The sequence below is a fragment of the Arachis ipaensis genome, chromosome B5 (genome assembly GCF_059453495.1).
Source record: "Arachis ipaensis isolate K30076 ecotype BB chromosome B5, ASM5945349v1, whole genome shotgun sequence".
Lineage (NCBI taxonomy): Eukaryota > Viridiplantae > Streptophyta > Magnoliopsida > Fabales > Fabaceae > Arachis > Arachis ipaensis.
The window spans coordinates 17,944,300-17,969,917 of record NC_142440.1 but is presented as its reverse complement, the minus strand read 5'-3'; the positions used below and the strand labels follow the sequence as shown (position 1 = coordinate 17,969,917).

At 34.0% G+C, this 25,618-nt stretch overlaps 3 protein-coding genes and 1 non-coding gene across 5 annotated transcripts; 3 read left to right on the top strand and 1 right to left on the bottom strand.

Annotated features, from left to right (window-relative positions):
* The first annotated feature begins 2,203 nt into the window (after positions 1–2,203).
* Positions 2,204–3,835, top strand: LOC110271937 (ethylene-responsive transcription factor ERF021-like). Its single transcript, XM_088488428.1, has one exon. The coding sequence runs from the start codon at positions 2,376–2,378 to the stop codon at positions 2,946–2,948; it is 573 nt and encodes a 190-aa protein (XP_088344554.1). The 5' UTR covers positions 2,204–2,375; the 3' UTR covers positions 2,949–3,835.
* Positions 3,836–4,869: 1,034 nt separating this feature from the next.
* Positions 4,870–7,928, top strand: LOC107643154 (Nuclear transport factor 2 (NTF2) family protein). 2 transcript variants are annotated; one of them, XM_016346729.3, is made up of 5 exons: positions 4,870–5,266; positions 5,333–5,447; positions 5,533–5,616; positions 7,456–7,505; positions 7,612–7,928. In XM_016346729.3, exons 1-5 carry the CDS (start codon positions 4,934–4,936, stop codon positions 7,672–7,674), a joined length of 645 nt encoding a protein of 214 aa, XP_016202215.3. In that variant the 5' UTR covers positions 4,870–4,933; the 3' UTR covers positions 7,675–7,928. The 2 variants fall into 2 exon arrangements, 1 of the variants encoding a protein (XP_016202215.3); XR_015883144.1 differs by having other exon boundaries at positions 4,873–5,266; positions 5,533–5,614; positions 5,722–7,505.
* Positions 7,929–8,928: 1,000 nt separating this feature from the next.
* On the top strand, positions 8,929–12,500 carry FKBP53 (FK506 BINDING PROTEIN 53). Its single transcript, XM_016346728.3, has 11 exons — positions 8,929–9,077; positions 9,268–9,341; positions 9,593–9,828; positions 9,931–10,070; positions 10,321–10,675; positions 10,855–11,013; positions 11,370–11,616; positions 11,738–11,825; positions 11,913–11,954; positions 12,031–12,079; positions 12,158–12,500. Exons 1-11 carry the CDS (start codon positions 9,065–9,067, stop codon positions 12,237–12,239), a joined length of 1,485 nt encoding a protein of 494 aa, XP_016202214.1. The 5' UTR covers positions 8,929–9,064; the 3' UTR covers positions 12,240–12,500.
* Positions 12,501–23,552: 11,052 nt separating this feature from the next.
* LOC148563492 (small nucleolar RNA R71) lies at positions 23,553–23,658 on the bottom strand. Its single transcript, XR_015885213.1, has one exon. It is a non-coding gene; the product is annotated as a small nucleolar RNA R71 (small nucleolar RNA).
* Between the last annotated feature and the right edge of the window lie 1,960 nt (positions 23,659–25,618).

Sequence of the window (25,618 nt, the reverse complement as noted above, 5' to 3'; positions counted from 1 at the left end):
CGACTCCAAGCCTCCACCGCCGCTCTTACTCCATTCTTTATCGTGACACCAACTCCTTTTCTTCTCCACTCGGCCATGGTGGCTTCAACACCATCTTCTCTGGCACCTTCCCTCCTTCGGCAAAAACCCCTGTCGCAGTGAAGCTCATGGACCCCACAACAACCTCGCAGTAAGGTGAGCGCGAGTTCCACAATAAGCTCTTCTTCGCCTCCGTACTCTGCCAATCCCCCTACGTCATCGCTGCCATGGGATTCTAATCAACCCAAAAGGACGTTGTTTCCTCCTCGTCTACGTCCTCGTGATAAACAGAAACCTTCAAGACGCTCTATTGCATAAAAAGTGTCTTAAACTCGTGTAGTGGAACAAGGGTTTCTTTGTTGCATTGGACATAGCAAAATGTGTTATTTGCTTTTATAGTTGTGGTCCCCTTTGATTCAGAGTAATATTAAGCTTAGGAATATTTTTTTTTTATAGTTGTGGCCCCGTTTGAAATCGAATCCTAATTTGGATATTTTAGACCATGGGAGTGATTTTGAGAAGCAAAAGAGGGGTTTTTGGAGTGTGATGGTGGTAGGTTTGTTGTTGTTGTTAATAATTGTGAAATGAAAAAGAAGAATAAGACAAGAAGAAGGAGAAAGGAGGATGAAGAAGATTAGAATTAAGATTTCAGCGACTATATTGAGTACAAATACAAATTAAATTACGTCAGCTAGTTGTTGCAACATCCAACATGACAAAAAAAATATCATCTTAACACTCCATTTGCTGACTTATTATCTGAAAAAGTCGAAAGACTAAATTGATACTCGAATCTAAATCTGGAGCATTATTGTAGAAATTTTAAATTTTAAAAATTAAAATAGATAATTACGTAAATTTTAAAGATCAAAATAGAGATTTAGTCGTCAACTATTACTATTTATTAAAGCGTCATATTAAAATACAAAAATTCTCTTTTAAATTTTAGCTACCATAAATGAAAATGAAAACCACATACAAGCTGCCAAACGAACAATTCCTCTTTAAACTGTGCAAATATTACAGAGTTAAAAGTTAGATTCAAAGTAAAAATATTATCATGACGCTATTACTATAATATTAATTTATTATTGACTAATTAATGGTGGTTAGAGTTAGAGTGTAAGTCTACCTGATATATTATTCAAATTAAGTTGAGTGATTCAATTATTATTATTATTATTAAATTGATAATAGATATCTTAAAAATACTAGTTAATAAACAGATAAAGATGATAATTTTAAAACCTAATACATTAAAAAGATCTGAATTCTTTCTTTTTCCTCTTTTTATTTTCAACAGGTCAGCTTACACAGTTCTTAAAATTGTTCTTTATTTATTGTGAATTGTGATATCTCATATATATCCTAATTCTAGCTAATAAGCTAATTAAGAGCAATATAAATTTTTGAATGATCTCACAATCTTAATACGTGACGTCATTTCAAAGTTTCTACTAGCAAAAAAGATTTGCCGATTCAGTATCCAAGCAAGAAGATAATAGAATAGACCCAAGACAAATGGGCCAGTGCTTGAAGAAAGAGAGGTGACATTAGTGTTCTTTGCTTGCATAATAATATATACATATATATAATATCCCATTGCTGATTTAAGATTTCCAAGAAAAAAAAAAGAGACTCACAAGGGTTCTCTGAATTTGGATTAGTGGTCTTCCGAAACCCATGCCACCTAAGTTCTCAAAACGCGTTCTTAAACAGAGCCAAACTCTTTTACTACCCATGTTATTAATAAAAAATACTAACAATTAAATTATATGTACACAAAATATCAATTATTAAACCAGTTATTAATATAAAAATATGTAAAAATATCAAAAAAATATATATATATATATATATATATATATATATATAATAATTTATTTAATAATTAATTTTAATTTTTGGTAAATATATAATAATTTTTTTATTTTATTCTGTATTTCTTCTTTATCCAAATCCTTAATTTCGAGTTCAATAGTTGGCGCACACACATGTCATACTCTCGTTAATATTAATATTATTCAATTCAATTAATCCAATGGATATCAAGCAGTACCAGGAGGAGCATAGATACATAGATTTTGTTTGAAACAATAAGCAGATATATTAAATTAATTGAGGAAATTAAAGTAATATCTGAAATCCCTGTCTCTCACTCGTGCAGCTACGAGGAAGCTCAGTGAAGAGGCTCATAATCCTGCCACGTTTCAATTTGAAATGCACGCACATGAATGCCTGCCTATAAATACCAATATCTGGCACACACTAACTTTCACATTAATTACTATATAGTAATTCTTGAATTAAAACTATATACTATAATCTTTCATACCTTATAGTACCACATTTTGTGCATGGACATGCCTTCTTCAAGTTCCAACCATCACAACCCTACCGGCCCTGCTACTTCTCCCTACAGAGGTGTCCGCAAGAGGAAATGGGGCAAATGGGTCTCCGAAATCCGCGAGCCGGGGACCAAGACTCGGATATGGCTCGGCAGCTTCGAGACACCTGAGATGGCGGCCGCGGCCTATGACGTCGCGGCCCTTCACTTCAGGGGCCGCGACGCCAGGCTTAACTTCCCCGAGCTCACGGCCACCCTCCCGCGCCCTCTCAGCAACAATGCCGACCACATACGAATGGCCGCGCACGAGGCTGCCCTCAGGCTTAGGACTAACACTGTATCGGTTGAGCCAGGTGATAATATTTTATCGCCGGGCTCGGCCGCTGCAGTGCCGGTCACGGTGAGACTATCCCCAACGCAGATTCAAGCCATCAATGACTCCCCTTTGGACTCACCCAAGTCGTGGATGCAAATGCCGGACACATTCATGATGGATGATTCAATGATGTTTGCAAATAATGGGTATGATCAAACTTTTGATGAGGAAAATGTGCAGTGGAATGATTCTCTTTGGGATCCTTAGATGGATAATTCTCATTAAGGTTCAGGATTATTATTTATTCAGGGTAAGGATGATATTTAATATAACTTATAGTATATGGTATATAGTACAATTTAATTGGTCTTAGGTATAATAGTAGTAATATAATGTATTATTATTGGGAGCTACTTGTATTGAATTAAATATTTTAGGTGACGTATTAATATTTGAGTAAGGGTGGAGGATGACAGCAACTCCATTTGATTTATGCGGTGACTTTAATGACCTGATGAATAAGGTGGAATTGAAGAAGAAAATCAGAATTTTGAAGTCATTGCTTCCTATTGTTTTCATTTCTTCCTTTATTTCAGGAATTGAATGAAGAAAACATAAGAAACAGGGAGCTTTGTTTAGTGGTAGTTGGATTTAATTACTGCAAAACATAGGCAGTGGTTTACAGCTAAATTAAAATTGATGATCTTGAAGCATAGGCATACCATGTGGAGATGCATGTGTGCGTTATGGCAAATTTGATTAACTGAGATGATGGAGAAGAATAATTAATCATCCATCAGAACATATATATGTTACTACTGTTTCATTTAGAATTGAATTAAATTTGCAATTGTTTTGAGGGAATGCCATTTGTAACTCTTGCCACACAAAGTAAGGCAGTGTTTTTGGAGGGTCCCATTTATGTAACTATCAAAGTAGGTAGTGCTTTGGGGTAGTGAAAACAAAAACATATATTTATTATTATTAAGAGTTTATTGAGTGTTATAATGTTATGTATTGTATTGTATTATAGTGGAGGAGACCCCAATGTCACAAAATTGTTTTGCTGGCTGTGTTTCATAGGCCTGTGGTGTCATTTGTTTAATCATCATATTCTATTGTTTAAATAAAGGTATTGGAATTCCATTTGTCAAGTAGATGAAGCACTACTTAGATTTTTTTGTTTCATGAGATCATTTCTTGTGCCAGTATTTGATCTTGTTACTCTCTCATTACTTTCATGCTATTCTATATTTGGCAGCCTTTTCTTTTTTGTCTCCTAAATTATAAGGTTACCGAATTTGAGTCATATATATTAATTAATTATTATTAATAAATTAAATTTAATATTTAAAATTCATCGACAACATATACTTATTTGGTATTTGGGATCAAATTTAATATTGGATAAATACTCTTGTATTTTTTTAAATATTTAAAAAAGAAAATAAAAAAATTGAATATAAAAAGTTAACAAATAAAATACTCAAATAGGCACGACTGTTTTTCTTTATTTATTTATTTTTTTTTTTTACAAAATAGGTGAAAGATGGTAGATTTTCAACTTGTTTATAGAGCATGATCTAACTTTTTCAGATATTCCGGTCACCTTCAAAATATATAATTTGGTCGATGAGATATTTTGCATTCTTTTTCAGCAGATTAATGTAATCGTTATTCAGGTAAAGATGTCTTAAAGCAAAAATAATAATTAAAAATTATGACATAATTTAACATGTTTAACTACCTTATTTAGTATAATATGTATTGATATTTTAGTTATATTTTTATATAAAAATATGATATTTTATTATTTTTGAACAGAAAAAAAATTATAGTAAACATTTACATGTAATTGAACGATAATTTAGTCAAATTTGTTAAATCAAGTAACCATTCTCAAATATCAACGACGGATCGGAGTTCTATTAAGAGTTTGTCGTTGACCAATAAATTCATATATGAACAAGACGAGACTTGAACATGTAATAGTTGAACATGTTTTCAACTTTATTTATTTGTTGGCCCCTCTTTTTTTTTTTTTTAAAATATGGTATAGGTGAGAAAGAAAGAATATTGTTTGGGCTATGAGTTCTCTCCAATGTTGGGCTTATGAGTATTGCTTATAATGGACCACAAGTCCAAAAAAAAGAGAAAGAAAAAGAAAAAGAAAAAAGCTTGGAGAATTCAAAGGAATTTAGTACCTCATAAACGAAATCTATGGAGCAAGTGAAGAAGTGTGGACCATAAAAATGTCGATGATCATTTCCAGTTGGAGTTCCACACGTTTCGCGGCATGGTCTCCAACTTCACCATGTTCATCTTCTTCCACAAATCCTCTTCTCAACTCAGTTAACAATGCATCTTCCCTTTTACCATCAAGAACAAGAAAATTGAAAGCTCTCATCAGTAAGGCTATTGAGAAGAATCAATCTCCCACAGTAGCAGTGGACTCAGCTGCAGATGTTGTGAGGAATTTCTATGGCGGAATCAATTCCCGCGACCTCGATTCTGTGGAGGACCTTATTGCCCTCAATTGTGTCTACGAAGACCTCGTGTTTCCCCGTCCCTTTGTTGGTCGTAAGGTAATTTCACTTTCAAGTTGTTGTATGATTTAGGAATTAGGGTTTATTATCTCTTGTATTGTGCAGGAGATTCTAGAATTCTTTAGACATTTCACGAACGCAACCAGCACGGATCTGCAGTTCGTGATTGATGATTTGTCCACTAACGACCACTCCTCCGTTGGGGTCACATGGCATTTAGGTCCCTTCTCATATTCTTCTAATTTCAACTATATTTGCTTCTTTAATTGTTGTATTATTCATTTCACTGTTTGAAATGGTTGCAGAGTGGAAGGGAAAACCTTTTCCCTTTAGCAGAGGATGCAGTTTTTATCGTTTGGAGGTTATCAATGGCAACAAACAAATAACGTAATTCAGAATTTCAGATAGATACATTCATTAGCTACCTTACATTAATCAACTCATTGTTTGGAATTTTTATGATTGATCTCAAGTTATGGTTTTTCTGAAAACAGATATGGACGACAGTGGCGGAGCTTAGTTCAGACAAGGGGGGGCCATGGCCCCCCCAAACTTTTTATAAAAAATTTAGTAGTACTTTTTCAGAAGATAAAAAATAGTTCAATTGACTTAAATACTTTACTATGACTTAAAGTATCTAATAAATTCAATAAACAACACTCTCTCTATCTTTAAGTTCAAATATAAAAAATAGATATTTTTATTTATTTAATTTAATATTATTTTATATTTTACTATTTATTTAATTTAATTTTTTATATAATAAAAAATAATAGAATATTCAATAAGTATTAATATTATTGTATTTGTATAAATTGATAAAAAAAATTCAATAAATATTATAAATTTTAATATTTGTCCTTCTAACTTCTTCTTTACATATTTTACAAATTTTTATATAAAATAATAATGAAAAATCAAAGAATTGATACATTTTTTAAGAGAAAGACTAATATTTAAGAAGGAGAACATATAACTTTTACAATATCAACACCTGTAGATAGTTCTTCTACTTTAATAAATCACAAAGAAAGTGAGATATAACTTTCAAAAGTTCAAAAAATTACATCTGATGACTTTAACTGACGCATGAGCAAGTAGAGTTAGTAGGTTAATTATATTAGTTAATTGTAATAAGGGAATATAAGTCCCATATTGTTTAGGATAGTGAACTTTGTGTTATATTTTAGTCCCACATCGTCCGAGTCATGAAGGCTTTTCCTTCCCCTACTAGTATAAATAACTCATGTACCTTTTATTTATGAAATTGAGTTGAAGTTGATTTTCGAATATGAAATAAGCTGTGTGTTTATTTTTCTCTAGACTCTTTGAGAGTAAGAGGTGCATCCTTGGCTTGGCCGACCAATGTGAGTTTATGGCTATTTTCACCATAGTGGGGTTACTAACCTCGCCAAGATTGGTGAATGTAAACTATGTCACCATAGTGGGGTTGTTAACCTCGCTAAGATTGGTATTCCAAGCGACGTTAACCTCGCCAAGATTGGTATCCCAAGCAACGTCCCGGCGTCAGTTTGGTATCAGAGCAAGGTCGGTCCTTGTGGCCTTCACCTTGCTTTAGTGGAATTTTATTTGATTTGTGGGTGTAGGTTTTTGGCATGGATTCGCCAATGAAATCTTTTTGGTGTGGATAGTAGAGTTAGTAGGTTAATTATATTAGTTAATTGTAATAAGGGAATACAAGTCCCATATTGTTTAAGATAGTGAATTTTGTGTTATGAATTAGTCCCACATCGTCCAAGTTATGAAGGCTTTTCCTTCTCCCACTAGTATAAATAACTCATGTACCTTTTATTTATGAAATAGAGTTGAAGTTGATTTTTGAATATGAAATAAGCTGTGTGCTTATTTTCCTCTAGGCTCTTTGAGAGTAAGAGGTGCATCCTTGGCTTGGCCAACTAAGATGGGTTTATGGCTATTTTCACCATAGTGGGGTTGCTAACCTCGCCAAGATTGGTGAATCTAAACTATGTCACCATAGTGGGGTTGTTAACCTCGCCAAGATTGGTGATCCAAGCGACGTCCTGGCGTCATTAACCTTAACTTTTTGGAACGAGATCTTGAAAAAACGGCTTTAAATTTGGCAATATCACCCAAACCAGAGAGATGAGATTAGACGAGCTTATCTTAAATGGGGTTCATATTAAAAATATTTTGACAATTATTTTCTATCTGGCCCCCCCAAAATTTTGTTTCAAGTTCCGCCACTGATGGACGAGACTGTGTTGAACCTGCAATCAAGCCAGGGGATGCAGCTTTGGTATGTGTATTTTTTATTTTGTTCATTCCAATTATAGTTTTCTATTAATGAACCGAGTTTGATTGAGTTGCAAAAATAATATTTCTGTAATGTAATATGAATGCAGGCAATAATCAGGGCTGTGACATGGCTTCTGCAACAGTTTCCTCAGTTAGTAGATCGCTTATAGTGTGATAAAGTTGAAACTACATTATTTTTAGGATATACACAATTACCATGTTAATTTGATTGTACTTGGATACTTGAATTGGGTATCCATAAGATTTGGTTTACCCAAGATTTTAGGAAGGAATTAAAAGAGATGTATATAAAAATCATCCAAGTTATATCTGTGATTGAGAGACTCACATGTATATGTAATATGCAATATTATTATAGGTGGTGTTATAATGCACAGGGGTACGGTACTTATATTTCAATCAATCTTCTTGTTCATCTTATTTTAATGGCTACCTGACATTGTAACAATATTTTTACAACAATAAATAAAATAGATAGTCAACAAGTTCACTTTATTTACCTTCTCTTCTGAGGTGGAAACCGAGGCATTAAAGTTTCGAAGATGATAAATGGCAATTTCTGACAAGAATGAATCTGGATATTAGGGTCAAGTAAACAGAAGAACTGATTGAATTCTTCAGTGTAAGTTACAAAAAGAATAAGCATACAAAGTTAATCGGAACATGTCGTACTCGGCTGTAACTCAATCTATATAAAATACTAGGGTAATGTAAAAAAGTAAAAAACAAATGTATTTTTTTATTCTTATTTTTAAATTCCAAGATGTAAATGGTACGGCCAAAGTTTTTATATTTTATTGGAGAATTTATATAACAAGTATGTACATAATACCTGCATTACGGAAATCGAAATTAAAACACTTTAATAATCAAACATGTATGACTAATTTATTATCATAATATAACCAACTTGATTGGTCAAGCAGTCAATTTTCTTATGTGTGTAAGTGTAAGACATAATATATGTTAGTATTTTAGTTATTATATTCACATAAAAACATTTTTATAGGGATAGTTATTAATAAACAAATATGAAAAATACTATTTGTTAAAATATTGGTTGTTAAAACGCGTGCTTGGTTGTTAAGAGCCAAAATGATGTTTTTTTTTTCTCATTGTATCATTCACTCCAGCAAACAACAGGCTAATGATTAATTGGTCCTGAATCGAAGATAGGATTCGAAGTCTTGATATTTGTTTAAATAGACTAATAAGTTATTCGTTAGATCAACCCAATTTTGCTAGCCAAAATGATATTTATTATAAAGGGTGTATTGAATAAATATTTTTGCACATGTCATAATTTTTGGTCTAAGACACTAAAAAAATTGTAATTGGGCGAATATTCGAAGTTAGGCCCATGAGTGTAGGTATAGGTGTCCGTTTCGGTGGACTAGGGTGCTGCTGATTTGTGGTGACTGGTGAGTGCTGACTAGGGTTAGTCGCATTCCCTTTTGAATTCTTAATAAGTATATAGGGGTCGGGAATCAAAGTTGAATTGGACACTGTTTGAGTTTGGTACCAACAACAACAACAACAATGGGATTCTGGGGTTAGTCACCTTCCTCTCCAATTTCACTCTCAACTTTGCAATCACCAAACCTTCTTAGTTACTTACTTACTTACTAACTGGAATACTGGACTTTATTCAAACATTTCAGCTGCATTGCATCTTTCATTCCTTCATTCATGGATAACACCTTAACCTATTCATACTTTTCTCTTTTCTTTTCTTTGGTTAGGGATTGAAGTTAAGCCCGGGAAGCCATATCCTTATCATGCAGACAACATCCAGGGAAAGCTTCATGTCACTCACGTCTGTATCATTTAATTCGCTCTTTTCTTTCAAATATATAGAATTCTAGGTTTGTTTTGTTAGTTATTGATTTCTACTGCCTTTAGATAATGATAATAGCAATAATTGAGTGAGACACTTGACAGTATGATATGAATCTAGCACTTTATGCATTGTTGGATTTTGATATCTTTCTGAGCCTGATTAAAAATTTTAGTGTTAGTAATAATTAGTTTCCTTGTGTCTTCTTTCTTTGTTGCTCTAAATTCCAGGCTACACTAGGCATTGGTTCATCCAATGAGAAAACCATTCTTCAGTGTTCTTCTGGACACAAAAGTCCAATTTTCTTGTGTTCATTGCTACCGAATAAGATTGAGTCTTGCCCCTTGAATCTCGAGTTTGGTGATGATGACTTAGTGGCTTTCTCCGTCATTGGACCACAAAGCATCCATCTTTCTGGTTATTTTGTCGCAGATGATGGGGATGACCTTAGGGATGACTATGAATAGTATCCTTTTAAAGAACTTCAGTATTTTTTTTTTATTTTATTGTGCTACATTTCAAATTTCTTTTAACTATATTCTGTATTTTCCTTACTACAATGTTAAAGTGATTCATTCCCAGAGGATGTTGAGGGAACCGATACAGAGGATTCATCTGATTATGATACTGAAGGTGAATATGATGATGACTACACAGATGATAGTGATATGGAAATGTACCGATCTTCGCATGTCCCAAATAGTGGAGGTATTGATTAGTTGATTGCATTATTATTGATTTTTCTGCCTTTTCCCCTTGTGTTGTTTTTTTTTTCTTGTTTATTTTTTTTTAAATCATTATCTAGTGTTCTAATTGATGCTCATACAAAGTAATAGCAATTATTCTGTATTGCGGCATGAACCTTCTTGTTTATTCGCGTATTCATTCATGTCTGTTTGCAAGTAGCAAAGACAGTTGCATTTTTATTATTATTGGCTAATTGCATTTAATTATACAGTTAGAATTGAGGAAATAGTGGACGATGAAATGCCTGAAAATGAAGAAGATCCAGATCAGAAATTGAAGAAAAAGAAACAGGAAGCTCAGATGAAAGAGAAAGTTAACAAAATGTCTCCAATTAGGGGTGAGACTGGCCATCCTGTTTCGGAAAGTGAAGAAGATGATATGGAAAGTGAAGATGAGGATGGTTTTCCAATTTCTGCTGCTGAGAAAGTTAAATTTGAAGTTAAAGGAAACAATGCACATAAGACAGCTGAGGAGGCTGGCAAAAATGCAGAAGATGTTAATAATTCTCCAAGCTTAAAACGGAAAGTCGAAAGTGCCGATGGAGATGAACCGCAGCAGCAAGACAGGTGAGATGGATCTACTGATTTAGTGACGTCTTACATCTTCCATCTTCCTTGTGCCAACCAGCCTTTGGTTTTCTTAAAAAGGCTCACTGACAAAGAACACTTTGTGCCTTCTGTTTAATTTATACTGACTGTTTTGCACTTCTTTTTCTCTCCTGATAATGATTTCACATAATTTTCAGGAAAAAGAAGAAGAAAAAGAACAAGTTGAAAGAACCTGGTAAAGGGGAAAGTGCTCAGGCACCTGGCAAAAGCATGATGACTGCTACACCAGATGGAAAACATCCAGAGGAGAAGGAAGTTAAGACTACAGAAGTGCATGATGAAAAACCATCCAATGAGTAAGAATTTTCATATGAATAACTACAGTATCACTGTATCAGTCATACTACACAGTTTTTCATGTTGAAGATATATCATTGAAATATTTTAATCTACAATATGATGTTTTTTTGGGCTAAACTCTCATGATACCCGGCAACTATTTTTATTGCATATAATACCTTGTAAATTGAGTTTTCATTTTCATTTGATATCCTTATTTTCTGTAAATTCGAATTCAATAGGATAACAACTTGTTCAGTATTGTTTTCAATGTTTGAGCATTTAGGATGCTAAATTTCCTCACTTGTGTATTTCCCTCTTCACATTATATATTGTGGTGCTAACTATTTGGATGTGTGGTATTTGTTGGCAGGGAGCTTGTTGAGAAGAAAAAGAAAAACAAAAAGAAGAACAAGGCTAAAGAGCCCCTTGGAGGAGAAGCAACTCCAAATCAAATTGATAAACCTGTTGAAAATAAGCTGTCTGCCTCAGAGAAAAAAGGAAAGAAACAAGAGACGGAAGCGAAGCCATCTCAAGTGAGAACCTTTCCAAATGGGTTGGTTATTGAGGAGATATCTATGGGTAAGCCAGATGGCAAAAGAGCAGCTCCTGGAAAGAAGGTTAACATCCTCTACTGATTGAGTTGGTTGAACTTGCACAAATTACTACTGTAGACTAATGTTATTCAACCTATTTTCCAATGCAATCTCTTTTAATGGGGAATCAATTGTTTGGTTTCAGGTCAGTGTTAAATATATTGGCAAGCTGCAGAAAAATGGGAAAATATTTGACTCGAATGTTGGAAGGGCACCCTTTAAATTTCACCTTGGTATATGCAAATTCAGTTGATTTTGTTTTAATTTGCATGGATTTCCTTTCTACATATGCATTTACCTATTTTATCCTGTGATTGCAGGTGTAGGACAAGTCATTAAGGGATGGGATATTGGTGTCAATGGTAAGTTATAATATAGATCTGTGTAGTTAATTTATAATTAATATCTTGAACTCTTATTGTATTTTTTTTGGCTCAGGGATGAGGGTTGGGGACAAAAGAAGAATCACAGTTCCACCATCTATGGGGTATGAACTTCTGTTCAGTAACTTCGTTTCTTTCTTCTTCACTCTTATTGCTAAGTGTCTTGTTTTATGTTTTTACAGATATGGTGACAGACGGGTTGGAAGTATACCACCAAATTCGTGGCTTGTGTTTGATGTTGAGTTAATTAATGTTGATCGCTGACTTCAACTTTTTGGTCCTTCATATTCAATCTTCTCAGACTGGGAGAAATATTAAAGTTCACATGATACATTCATATCGAGAGTTTTAGCATTAGAGCACAATTTTGTAGGAAATTTTGGATTCATAAGAAGGGTTTAATTTTTGTTTTAATTTGAAGTAAGGAGATTCAAGACCAAATATAATGAAAGAAAAGGATTGTGAAAATTGTGGCAAAAGATATGTATTATTACATTTAATTAATCAACTACTTTTTATTGGGAATTATTATCATTGTTCGCAAAATTTTCAGTTTTTATATTATCCGACGCTGCAAATTCTCAGAAGAAAATTTTAAAAAATGTATAATTCATAATATGAGAATGACAATTCTAATTTAAAAGAACTCTCATTAAAGCTTCTATCTATGACAGAATTTAATCATTCTTTATTTCTTCTAATCGTCTTGATATATACTACTTGTTAAACAAATTTTCAGAAACTCTAAGCGATGCATTAAAACATTGCTTGGGTTAAAAATACAAGAACAACAATCAAACCAAGAGTCTCAATGTTCAAAAAGAAATAAAGAAGCTAAGGTATTAGAGACCGTGACACAATAATTGTAAATATTTAGTGATTATGACACCACAATAGACTCCATGTTTCCAACAACGAAAAGGATGCAAGTGAATCACAGCTGTTATTATCTATTGATAGTTTCTGCAGTGAGTGATGTTGGTCATCCATTTGGAATTCTAATTCTCTACAACCCTAATACTTGAGGCAACTCATTGCATGTGTTTAATGGCAACGCAGTAAAGGAGGTAGCACTGATGAGAGTAACATTAATGAATATAAACAATGTCATTGATGCTAACATAATAATATTTACAATTGTTTCAACTCAATTCCAAATTAACTACAATCAAATAATATCAGAAAACTTCTCCTTCTTCCAAATCTTCACTAAGAAAGTTGTTGTCTTCAAAATCCTCTTCCTTAAGAACCAAACCTGTGAGGTTCTTCATCAATGGGTTTTCCTTTGTGCAATAATGTGTCAGTGAATGGCCACACAAGTTTTCCAAATCCTGAAAGGACTTGAAAGCATCATCAAAGAAAATTGTTCTCTCCATTTTCTGCATCATCTCCCTTTGTTTCTTCCTTTGCAAGCAAACTCTGTTCTGTTGTGCAGCTTCATTGGTTTTCTTCTTCTCCAATATCAATTTAGCTTTGGCAATAGCAATTGACAAATCTGAACCAGAAAATTGTTTCCTTTTCTGCCCTGCATTCGATTTCAAAGGCTTTGAATTTGGTTTTGGCTCTTCTTTCTCTAGCTTGTTTTCCTTCTCAGCTAGCCATCTTCCCTCCAAATTCCTCCACTTTGTCTCAAAAAGATCGCTTAACTTCGCGGCAGTTTGATGAACCTCATGCCCCGAAGGGTACTGGGACATGACATTACGAAACACCGTTCTTATATCAGCGGCAAATTGATCAGTTTTGTTGTACAAATTGTTCCATAGCTTCCGCTGAACCCTCTCCAAATCCATCAAAGCCTTTCCTTTCTTGAAATACACTCCGTCTGGATGAACCAATAACCCTCTCAGTGTTACTGAACACTGCATATTCTTGAATCCATCCATACCCGAAGAACTTAGTTTATTCTTCTCTTCACGTTCCTTTACGGCATCAGCATCAGTAGTACCCTTCTTCATCCTTGAATTTTCTTCACTCTTTTCTACCTTAGCTCTCTTGTTGGCACGAGAATCAAGAACAATGCTGTTACGGTTGTTGTTGTTGTTGTCGTTGAACCGATGAACATGGCTGAATAATATTGAAGAAGAAAAAACTCTTTTTTCGGGTACCCTTTTATTGGCAGCATCTGAAGATTTCTTGGGCACTGTAGAATAAGGATTCGCAGGAACAAAGGTTGAAGACTTTGTAACAGAAAACATGGTAGTTAATAGAATGCAACTCTAGTAGAGGATTGTTGACTAGGTGAGAAGGAAAAAACCCTATGAAGTGAAGTGAACTGAAGATTTATGTTTTTGTTAAAGTTGCTTGGAACACAAGAAAATTGAGAAGTCTAGGTTTCTTAATTAAGTAGTCAATTTTTTACTAAAAAAACTAAAGAAAATTAATTTTTGGGCTAAAAGATCAAGTTTGAGCTAATTTTTTTAATAGATTATTGAGTTAAAATTTGAAATATTTTGGTTAAAACTTAAAAAAATTGGGTTAAATTGTTAAAATTATTGTAAAACACACTGCATATTCTTGAATTCATCCATACCCGAAGAACTTAGTTTATTCTTCTCTTCACGTTCCTTTATGGCATCAGTAGTAGTACCCTTCTTTATCCTTGAATTTTCTTCACTCTTCTCCACCTTAGCTCTCTTGTTGGCACGAGAATCAAGAACAATGCTGTTACCGTTGTTGTCGTTGAATCGATGAACATGGCTGAATAATGTTGAAGAGGAAAAAACTCTTTTTTCGGTTACACTTTTGTTGGCAGCATCTAAAGATTTGTTGGGCATTGTAGAATAAGGATTCGGAGGAACAAATGTTAAAGACTTTGGAACAGAAAATATGGTAGTTAATAGAATGCAACTCTATTAGAGGATTGTTGATTAGGTGAGAAGGAAAAAACTATGAAGTGAAGTGAAGAGTTTATGTTTTGTTAAAGTTGCTTGAAACACAAGAAATTAAGAAGGCTAGGTTTCTTAATTAAAATCGAAGATATTACAAAATTTATTAAGCTATTTTTATTAATAAAAAAATATGTATTATTATTGATTTGAATAGTAAAAAATAATGATGTATTATTGAAAAACAATATAAAAAATTATTTAATTATTTAGATAAGTTTAATAGAGAAGAACAAAAAATATGTTATATTCATATTAATTCATTATTTTAAGACTGCATAATTTAATAATTTTTGAAGTATTATTAAAGAATTATTTTAAAAAAAATAAAAGTTCATTTTTTTGTTGAGTATAATAATATAATTTTTTATTTCCTACAATGAATTGGAATAATAAAATATCCAAGTATCTAAAATTTAGGTATATAACTATACAATTCAATTTATTAAAAATTTAGACTACTACACCACATAAATTCCTTTTCGATATCACCAAATTTTTTCAAATTATTCATATAAGCAATAGTAAACAACATTAACAAGGAAGAATAAAAATGGATAAGTTTTAATCATGTATAATAGCACCTACAATTTAACTCTAAACTTAATTTACAAAAAAAATGAACATTTTATATATAATAGAGTAAAAAGTAAATATTTTATAAATTACATGCAAAATATTAAGGATAATGAAAATATCAAAAAATAAAAAAATGTGAAATATAAAAAAAATATTATGATTACTTTTTTATAAAATGAATGAAAGACTTACAAAAATCTGCAACATAAAAATACTAAATATAGTTTAGTAGAATGAATAAAAAATTGAAATTAGTATAAAAAAATTGAATAAAACATTTCAAACAATTTTATATAGAATAGTTTTTTTTTAATAGAAAAAGGGTTGATCTTTCTTTACAGGAGTAAAATATCAAAACTTAATTGAAACAAAATAACAACACAGCAAAATCATATAAAGGTTGCAACAAAAATGTCAAAAAATAAAAAAAAATTATAAAATATATTAAAATTCATTAAAATATTTAGATACAAGTATTGATAAATACATATAGATCAATAAATATAATTAGAAATAGAACTTGAAGAATGTGATGCACTATAAACAATTATAGCAAAAGATAATGGTTCTGTAAAATTAAAAAAAAAAATCAAATTTGAGTAAGAACAATTAGGGATAAAAATAGATAAGGTGGGCTGAGGCCTAAAACCTAGATAAAACTTAGATCTGCAGTGCCTCACACTCCTCCTCTGTTGCCACGCTCCTCTCTCGACCTGGGCTCCTTCCCCTTGCGCTATTCTGTCGCGCCGCGCTCTTTCCCTGTTCCATGCTCTTCCCATCTTCGTCGCATTCCTCCGGCGGCTTCATTAAAGCGGTCTTCTTTTTCGCCCGCTCCTCTGCCGGAATTTAGATGTGTAAGGCACTCTTCATTTTCGCTGTCTCCTCTAATAAAAGATTCTATCTTTTTAATTTATATTTTTGTTTGTATTTAAAGGAAAAAGTTTCATTCTTGTAAGAATGGTTTTGTAGCTATTATAACTAAATAAACACAGTAACATCTATTTTCACATCATCTTTTTATGATTTTTGATAATTTTGGATGTGTTTACAAAATATTTAGTTTGTTATTTGTTATTTTAGATGTATTTACTTAATTTTACCAAAAAATTTATATTAGATATATTTTCAGATGTATTTTAAAAATATTTTATTTATTATTTATTATTTTTTATGTGTTTTAAATATAATTAAAAATTATACCGTAAATCAAATCACTTTTTTCGAAAGACACTACTAAAAAAACTATAAATAATGCGCCCTTCAACTTTCATGTAATATTAGTTACTATTTGGTTTCTTGATATGTTTTACGAATAAATGACCATTTGTACCCATGAGAAATGAAAACGCTGACATTTGTACCCATGAAAGCTCGAAACTAATCTGGTACCCATGATAGATGCTGTCCGTGTGACAAAAATGCCCTGGCTTGGATTTGAGCTTGGTTCGTGGGTTTTCGAACCTACGTGGCACTCCCAACCCCTCCCCCTCCCCCCCTCAAATCTGAGCCAACCATTCACCATCATCATCTTCATCTTCTTCACAACCTCCGGCGACAACCCACACCGCTGCACCCCTTTCTCTTCTTCTTCCCCTCTTCTCACCTCCGCTGAGCCCAGAAACCACAGCGCCAGCTCCTCCTCTCCACCAAAGCCCAGAGCGGCAGCGGCCACCTTCTTCATTCCTGGGTCTCCTCTCGTCTGCCACCAAACAGCCGCGACACCCAACCTTCTCCGCAGCGTCCTTACGGCGTTCCAACCCGTCACCACTTCCCTGTCCGAACACTAGCTCCGCCAACTATCACCGTCGGCCTCTACGAGCCACCGCAACCCTCTTCTCTTTTCTCCCCTTTGCGTGTTCTCTGTCTTCCTCAGCCACACCAACGAACCGGCCACCTTCTCCTCCCTCTCTCTCACTGGCCGAACCGCCGCGCCGTCAATGAGCCACAGCGACACCGACGATGAGCCCCTTTCCCCCTTTCTTCTTCCTTCTCTGTCATCTCACCATCGCGAACCAGCCTAGCACCGTCGCGATTCCAATCCAGTTTTCTGTTCTCCCATGGAACGACCAGAACAGGGTGCAACCCCTGTGTCTTCCATCCCCTCCATTTTCCCCTGTTTCATGGCTGCATTTACTCTTCGCTGCTGCAATTGAAGCAGTGCAACCACCAGGCCGCCGCTTCTGCCCCGACCAATTCAGCCATCATCTTCCCTTCACCTGTTCATTCTCTGCTTTCCAGGTTTCTATTTTCATTTGTTGAGTTCTGTTTCTTTCATTGTATTGCTTTTAGTTCATTTTGCTTAATTTGGTTAGTTAGAAATGCAGGTTAGTTCCTTAGGTTGTTAGATAATCTGAGCTGGATAGTGGATTTAGGTTTGTTTTGATTCATGCTGGTGTTTGAAAATTTTGCTGTTTTGATTCATGCTGCTGTTTGAAAATTTTGGCTTGTCTGATGCTGCTGGGAGCTTTGGGGGAGGTAGGGTTCGGACAGGGAGTGGTGACGGGTTGGAACGCCGTAAAGACGCTGCAGAGAAGGTTGGGTGTCGCGGTTGTTTGGTGGAGAGAAGGAGCTGGCGCTGTGGTTTCTGGGCTCAGCAGAGGTGAGAAGAGGGGCAGAAGAAGAGAAAGGGGCGCGACGGTGTGGGTTGTCGCCGGAGGTTGTGGTGAAGGGAGGTGGCTGTGGCGGTGCTGAGGTGATGGTGATGGTGAAGAAGATGAAGATGATGATGGTGAATGGTTGGCTCAGATTTTGGGGGGGGGGGGGTTGGGAGTGCCACGTAGGTTCGGAAACCCACGAACCAAGTTCAGATCCAAGCCAGGGCATTTTTGTCACACGGACAGCATCTATCATGGGTACAAGATTAGTTTCGAGCTTTCATGGGTACAAATGTCAGTGTTTTCATCTCTCATGGGTACAAATGGTCATTTATTCTATGTTTTACCCAAAAAATTTGAATATCTTAAAATAAAATTTAGACTCTGCGTCAAATACGGTTAAGAATATTTTAGTGCATAAACTTATTTTTATCACTTGCATTGTTAAATTAAATTTTTTTTCCAAGTAAAGATTGTATACATACCTAAAGTATATGTACTCGTCATTAGAGCTGGAAGTGAGACAAGCTGAGCGGAATTAGACTAAACTCAAGTTTAGCTCACAAAAATTGAGTTTGGCTCACAACTCGTCTCATTAACAATCAAGTCTATTTCTTAAGTTTAAGCTCAACTCACCGAAAGCTCACGAGCTAGCTCAAGCTTACGAACTAGCTCAAATAATAGGAACATAATTTATAATTCTATATCAACAAAATTATAACTTATATATTTTAAAAAATATTTTAAAAATTAATTTTATATATTCTCTATCTATCAATAAATTATAAAATTTTTGTTTATATCCCTACATCAAAATTATATATAAAAAATAAATATAAAATTTTAAATAATTAAAAGCATTAATATATATATATATATATATATATATATATATATATATATATATATATACATATATACATATATATATATGTATATACATATATACATATATATATATATATATACATACATATATACATATATATATATATATACATATATATATATATATATATTATTTCATATGTATATATATAATATTAAAAATATAGCTTAAATACATATAGAATGTATATATATATATAATCGAGCCAGCTCACGAGCTAATGAACTGAGCTTATCCAAACTCAAACTCGTCTCATTTAATTTATGAACTCAATTCCAAGCTCAAGCTCGCCTCTCCAACTTATCGAACTATTAACAAGTCGAACTCAAGCTGACTTATGAGCTAGCTTGACTCACATCTAGTCCTACTCGTCACCCTTGTAAAATTAAACTTTTACACTATAAAATTTTCTAAAAAAATATATTTTGTTAGAATAAAATCTATACTTTTTGGACATTCTATCATCCAAAAGAAAGGTCCATCTGATGGCCTACTCCACATGTTAAACTTAAATGCTTCCCGATCATGCAATGATTCCACATGCCAAATTCAAGGCCTTCTTGTCTTCTCCACAAAACACGATGTTGGCCCAATGTCCAACAAATTTAAGGCCCACAATGCAAAAGGCCCAAACACCATATCCCGTGTAGCAGCCGTTCCGTCCAGCTCAGCCATCTCAATGTGAATGAATAAGTCGCGTACAACAAAACCCTGTAGCAGCCCTGTTGCACCTGACACAATTCTGAAGGAGTCAAGGACATTCTTAAAACGTGTCAAGCTGATATTCACCTAAAGAGAATATCTTTATCTCTTTATCAAAATACCTCTTTATCATATAATTTCTCCTATTATAATAATAGATTTTGGAGATATAAATCATCTATTCTACTTATTCCATATTTCTTGTATTAATGTTAATTAATCTTACTTTTTTATATTTTTGTAAAAGAATTAAAGAAAAATGGCTTTAGTTTTTTGTTTTTTTTTACAAAAAAAAAAATGGCTTGAGTTTTGATAGCTTAATATATATATATATATATATATATATATATATATATATATATATATATATATATATATATATATACGCCCATTTAAATAGTCAATTTTTTACTAAAAAATTAAAGAAAATCAATTTTTGGGCTAAAATATCAACTTTGAGCCGATTTTTTTAATAATTATTGAGTTAAAATTTGAAATATTTTGGTTAAAATTTAAAAAATTTGGGTTACATTGTTAAAAATATTGTAAAAAAATGGAAAAAAAGAATTCGCTATTTTATATTTGAATTAAATGTTGGTTTGGATTGATTTAAAAAAAAATTATTTTTTATAAAAAATAAAATATTTTTATTAAATTTTAAACTGTTTTGATATGTAGTAGAGACACATTTATTTATAGATTTAAGGGATAAGTACTTTTTTCGTCCCCAAAATTTGGGTCAAAATCAAAATCGTTCCCGACATTTTTTTTATTAAAATCATTCTCAACGTTACAAAACGTTATAAAATCGTCCTTTTCTACTCTAATTTTTTTTTACCAAATTATCTTTATTAAATAATAAAAATAATTAAAAAATTAAAACAAAACCTATCCCCCCAAAACTCCCACCCCTCTCACCCCCTCACCCCCTTTTTCATCACCACTAATCCAGTAACCCCCAATTCCCTTCTTCATCACCAAACCTCTTACCTCCTTCTTTATCACCAAGCATCTTTCTCTCTCCCTCCCTTCCCAAGACTCTCACTCTCCCTCATCATTTACCCTTAACCACAAAATAAATAAAAAATTCAGCAACAACATTAATCACAAAATAATCACAAAATTAGCAACAATCCATCATCAATCATGTATATATTCTTCAAAAATTAAAAAAAGAAAAAAGAAAAATAGGAAGAACGAAGAACAGAGAAAGAGAAGGAAGCCTTAGTCAATCTTCTTCTACTCTTCACCATCACTTCTTCCCCTTTCGCACCTCCTCACTCTCCCTTTCCTCACCACCATCACCACTGCCACCATAGCCAAATCATCATCATGCAATTACTATAATTAGAAGCAATTACTAATTTACTATAATCAGAATCAGTATCACCAATAATAAATTAACAACAACAATTGTGAAGAGTGAATCAACAATGGTGAAGCAACAACAAAAACAAAAATAGAAACAGAAGTAGAAGCAGAAGGCAGAAAGCAAAAGCAGAAAAGCAGAGGCAGCGGCGGAGGGTCGGGAGTTGGACGGTGATGCGTGAGCATCTTTCCTATCTTTTCCTAGTGAATTTGCATCTAATTTGTTGAGTTTAATTAAGAAATAATTATATTTTAGCCACTATGGATGTTATTTTGAGTTTTGTGCAATTTTATTTAATTTAGGTAGCATTTGGATGGATTTGATGAAGTTTCTGCAGAGAAAGAGAAGAAGCGAAGGAGATGACCAGCGAATACCGACGCGGACGCATGGCTCACGTGACCGCGCGGAATAGAGGAAATCGCAATGACGCGATCGTGAACGCGTGGACTGGAGTCTGCACAAATGACACGAACGCGTGGACGACGCGAACGCGTCACATGAGCGATCTGCAGAATTGACAGAAAACGCTGGGGGCGATTTCTGGGTTGTTTGACCCAGTTTCTAGCCCAGAAAATACAGATTAGAAGCTGCAGAATGGACAAATCAAGTGGTCTCCACCCATCAGTTAAAGACTTGTTAATTAATTCGAATTTAAATTCAAATCTTATTTTTAGGAAAAGATATTATTTTTAATTTTAGATAATTATATTTTAAATTTATTAGGATTAATAATAAAAGGGGATCTGATGCCATCAGATTGGAACGGAGTACATTTTACCTAAATCTTTATTTTTCCTCTCAATTATGAGTAACTAATCCTCCATTGTTAAGGTAAGGAGCTATATCTATTGTATGGATTGATTTTATTGTTTTTCTATTTTAATTCATGTCTTGATTTATATTTAAGAATTGTTTTCGTTCCTTATTTTATGAATTTGGGTGGAACGGAAGTATGACCTTCTTTCTAAATGCGTTCTTGTATAACTTGGAAAAGCTCTTTACTTGAATACCAGCTTGAAAACATATTCTCCTAAATTTCTAATTTATCTGGATTTAATAGGATATGTGACATATAATCCTTTTATGTTTGGGTAATTAGGATTTTGGTGGCATATAACTAGAATTGAACTTCATCCCCTAATTGGAATTAATTGACTAAGGAATTGGCTGTTGATGAATTTTAGAGGATACTAGAAAGGTCTAAGGAATTAGGGCCTAGTCACATATAGTTGCCATAAATTAGATCTTACATGATTAAAATAAAATAATAAGAAAAGTCAATCCAGAAAATAGATAACTCTGAAGTCTTAACTGTTTTCCCATATATTTCACAACTCATTTGCTGCTTGTTTTCTGAAATTCTTGAATTTACTTTTCAATGCTTTTAAACTTCCAACACTATTTTCTGTTTGTCTAACTAATCCTATCAAACGCTATTATTGTTTAATCCATCAATCCTCGTGGGATCGACCCTTACTCACGTAAGGTATTACTTGGTACGACCCGGTGCACTTGCCGGTAAGTTTGTGTGTTATAAATTCCGCACCAAGTTCTTGACGCCGTTGCCAGGGATTGATTGTGATTAACAACTACTCATTGTTTGATTGCTTAAATTAGATAATTTTTTTATATATTTTTTCTATTATTATTAATTTTTATTTTTTTATTTTGCATTTTTTTTCTTACGATTATTTTTTTCTTTTTTCTTTTCTTTACGTTAATTTTTTTTCTTTTCCTTTTCACTTACATTCCCCCCTCCCCTTTATACTGTACTTTTTTTTAAAATAATAAAAAAATTAAAAATTAAAAAAAAAAATTTTAAAAAAATGTATTTAAATAAAAAAATAGTACTAATATTTTTTTTTTTCTGAAATTAAGTTTGGTGTCCTCTATTTATTTTTATTTTTATTTTTAATTTTTTCTGTTTATTTTTATTTTATTATTTTATACAGGTTACCTCACAGGGACTTCTCTACACTCTGATGTAGAGAGTCTCATATTTTCTTGTCTTCTGGTTGTTTATGCGCAGGAACAGAGACAAAGAACATCTCTTAGACTTTGATCCTGAACCTGAAAGAACTTTCAAGCGACGTTTACAACAAGCAAGACTTTGCAAGGCTGCAGAATCCACTATGGCAAATAATAATGCTAATGCCAATGTGGTAAATCCGAATGGGGATGATCAACAGAGGAGAGTGCTTGGCTCTTATTCTGCCCCTACTGCGGATCTTTATGGAAAAAGTATTGTGGTGCCTCCTATAAATGCAAACAACTTTGAGTTGAAGCCACAATTGGTCACCTTGGCGCAACAAAATTGCCAGTATCATGGACTTCCTCATGAAGATCCAAATCAGTTCATATCTGATTTTTTGCAGATATGTGATACTGTGAAGACAAATGGAGTGAATTCAGAGGTGTACAGACTTATGCTTTTTCTGTTTACTCTGAGGGATAAAGCAAAGCTATGGCTAGATTCCCAACCAAAGGAGAGTCTGAATACTTGGGAAAAGGTCGTTACTGAATTTCTCACTAAATTTTTCCCACCAAAGAAGCTGACTAAGCTTAGGTTGGAGGTTCAGACTTTCAGACAGAAGGAGGGTGAAACTCTTTATGAAGCTTGGGAGAGATACAAGCTACTGACTAGGCAATGCCCTCCAGACATGTTCTCCAAATGGACCCAACTGAATATCTTTTATGAAGGCTTGGGTGAGATGTCCAAGATGAGCTTAGATACTTCTGCAGGTGGTTCATTGCACAAGAAGAAGACACCAGAGGAGACTATTGAGCTGATTGAATTAGTTGCAAGCAACCAATATCTCTACTCATCTAACAGGAATCCGGTGAACTCTGAGACCTCTCAAAAGAGAGGTGTGTTGGAAGTAGAAGCTGTTAATGCTCTTCTTGCTCATAACAAGCTTATGTCTCAGCAGATAAATCTACTTACTCAACAGATGGGTGGCATACAAGTCTCAGCTATCAACACTCAAAATCCACCCCAAGATACCTCCTATGACATGACAGGTAACTTTATGCAAAATGATAATTATGATTATGCTCAACCCTCTTCTGAACAGGTGAATTACATGGGGAGTGGTCCTAGAAATCCCAACAATGATCCATATTCTAAGACATACAATCAGGGATGGAGGAATCACCCAAATTTTGGGTGGAGAGATCAACCTCAGAGACCTCAGAACTTCAACAATAGTTCTCAGGGCGATTTTCAACAGAACAACTATAATAACCGCCAATTTCAGTCACAGCAACAACAACCACCTCAGCAGGCAAATTCTAAATCCCAAGAAGATTCTAAATGGGAGATAATGATGAGTTTCATACAAGAAACCAGAGCCTCCATTAGAAACTTGGAGGTGCAAATGGGTCAAATGAGCAAGCAATTACCTGAAAGGTCTTCAAATACATTCCCTGGTGATACAGTGGTGAACCCAAGAGAAGATTGCAAGGCTATTCAATTGAGAAGTGGTAAGGTAGTTGGTTCTGAGACCAAGGTCAATGAAGATCTAGTTGAAAAGGAAACTCCAGAGGAGAAGAAGGAAGAAGTAGAGCACGCCCCTCCTAAGCGTGCAGACAACCCATTTTCTGACTCTCTTGACACTTATCCCACCTTACCAAAGGCCCCAGAATACAAGCCAAAAATGCCATATCCTCAGAGGTTTCAGAAGGCGTCCAAAGAAAAGTAATTCTCTAAATTTTTAGATGTATTCAAGAAGCTACAGATCAACATCCCTTTTGCAGAGGCTCTGGAGCAAATGCCTCTCTATGCTAAATTTATGAAAGAGTTGTTGACCCACAAGAGGAATTGGAAGGAGCAAGAAACCGTGGTGTTAACCAAGGAATGCAGTGCTATTATTCAACACACCCTTCCTGAGAAGATGCCAGACCCAGGGAGCTTTGTCATTCCTTGCACCATTGGAGAAGTTGGCATTCAGAGAGCTTTATGTGATCTTATAGCTGGCATCAACCTCATGCTACTTTCAGTGATGAAAAAGCTTCAAATTGAGGAGGTAAAACCTACTCGTATTTCTCTTCAACTTGCTGATATTTCTATTAAATTACCTGTGGGAGTGGTTGAAGATTTACTTGTTAAAGTAGGACCATTTATTTTTCCTGTTGATTTTGTTATATTAGACATGGAAGAGGAGGTAAAACCCTCTATTATACTTGGTAGACCATTTTTAGCTATAGGTAGAGCTCTGATTGATGTGCAAAAGGGTGAATTAACCCTGAGGGTCAATGAAGAACAGGTGGTCCTAAATGTTTTTGAAGCCCTCAAACACCCCAATGATTCTGAGGGGTGTATGAAAATATATGTTATTGAGCCACTTGTTCAAGAAATACTGGAAACTGAGGTACTTAATGATGTTCTGGATCCCATTTCTGAGTGTGAATTAGTTGAAGTTGACGATTCACCACCCCAAAAGGAGCTGATGAACACGCCAATCAAGAAGGAGAAAGCCCCAAAGCTTGAGCTCAAACCCTTACCCCTTCTCTGAAATATGTGTTCTTGGGTGGAAATAATTCATATCCAGTAATTATTAGCTCTTCCCTGAAGCCTGAAGAGGAAGAGACGCTTGTTTCAGTGCTCAAGAGCCATAAAACAGCTC

What these genes read in the sequence shown, in the direction of transcription:
- LOC110271937 (XM_088488428.1), top strand. Translation starts at nt 2,376, where the DNA reads ATGGACATGCCTTCTTCAAGTTCCAACCATCACAACCCTACCGGCCCT.
- FKBP53 (XM_016346728.3), top strand. An exon ending in GCATGTCCCAAATAGTGGAG is followed by an intron (nt 10,071 to 10,320) that starts GTATTGATTAGT and finishes TTAATTATACAG; the next exon opens with TTAGAATTGAGGAAATAGTG. An exon ending in ACCCTTTAAATTTCACCTTG is followed by an intron (nt 11,826 to 11,912) that starts GTATATGCAAAT and finishes CTGTGATTGCAG; the next exon opens with GTGTAGGACAAGTCATTAAG.
- LOC107643154 (XM_016346729.3), top strand. Translation starts at nt 4,934, where the DNA reads ATGTCGATGATCATTTCCAGTTGGAGTTCCACACGTTTCGCGGCATGG. An exon ending in TGGCAACAAACAAATAACGT is followed by an intron (nt 5,617 to 7,455) that starts AATTCAGAATTT and finishes GTTCCGCCACTG; the next exon opens with ATGGACGAGACTGTGTTGAA. An exon ending in AGCCAGGGGATGCAGCTTTG is followed by an intron (nt 7,506 to 7,611) that starts GTATGTGTATTT and finishes ATATGAATGCAG; the next exon opens with GCAATAATCAGGGCTGTGAC.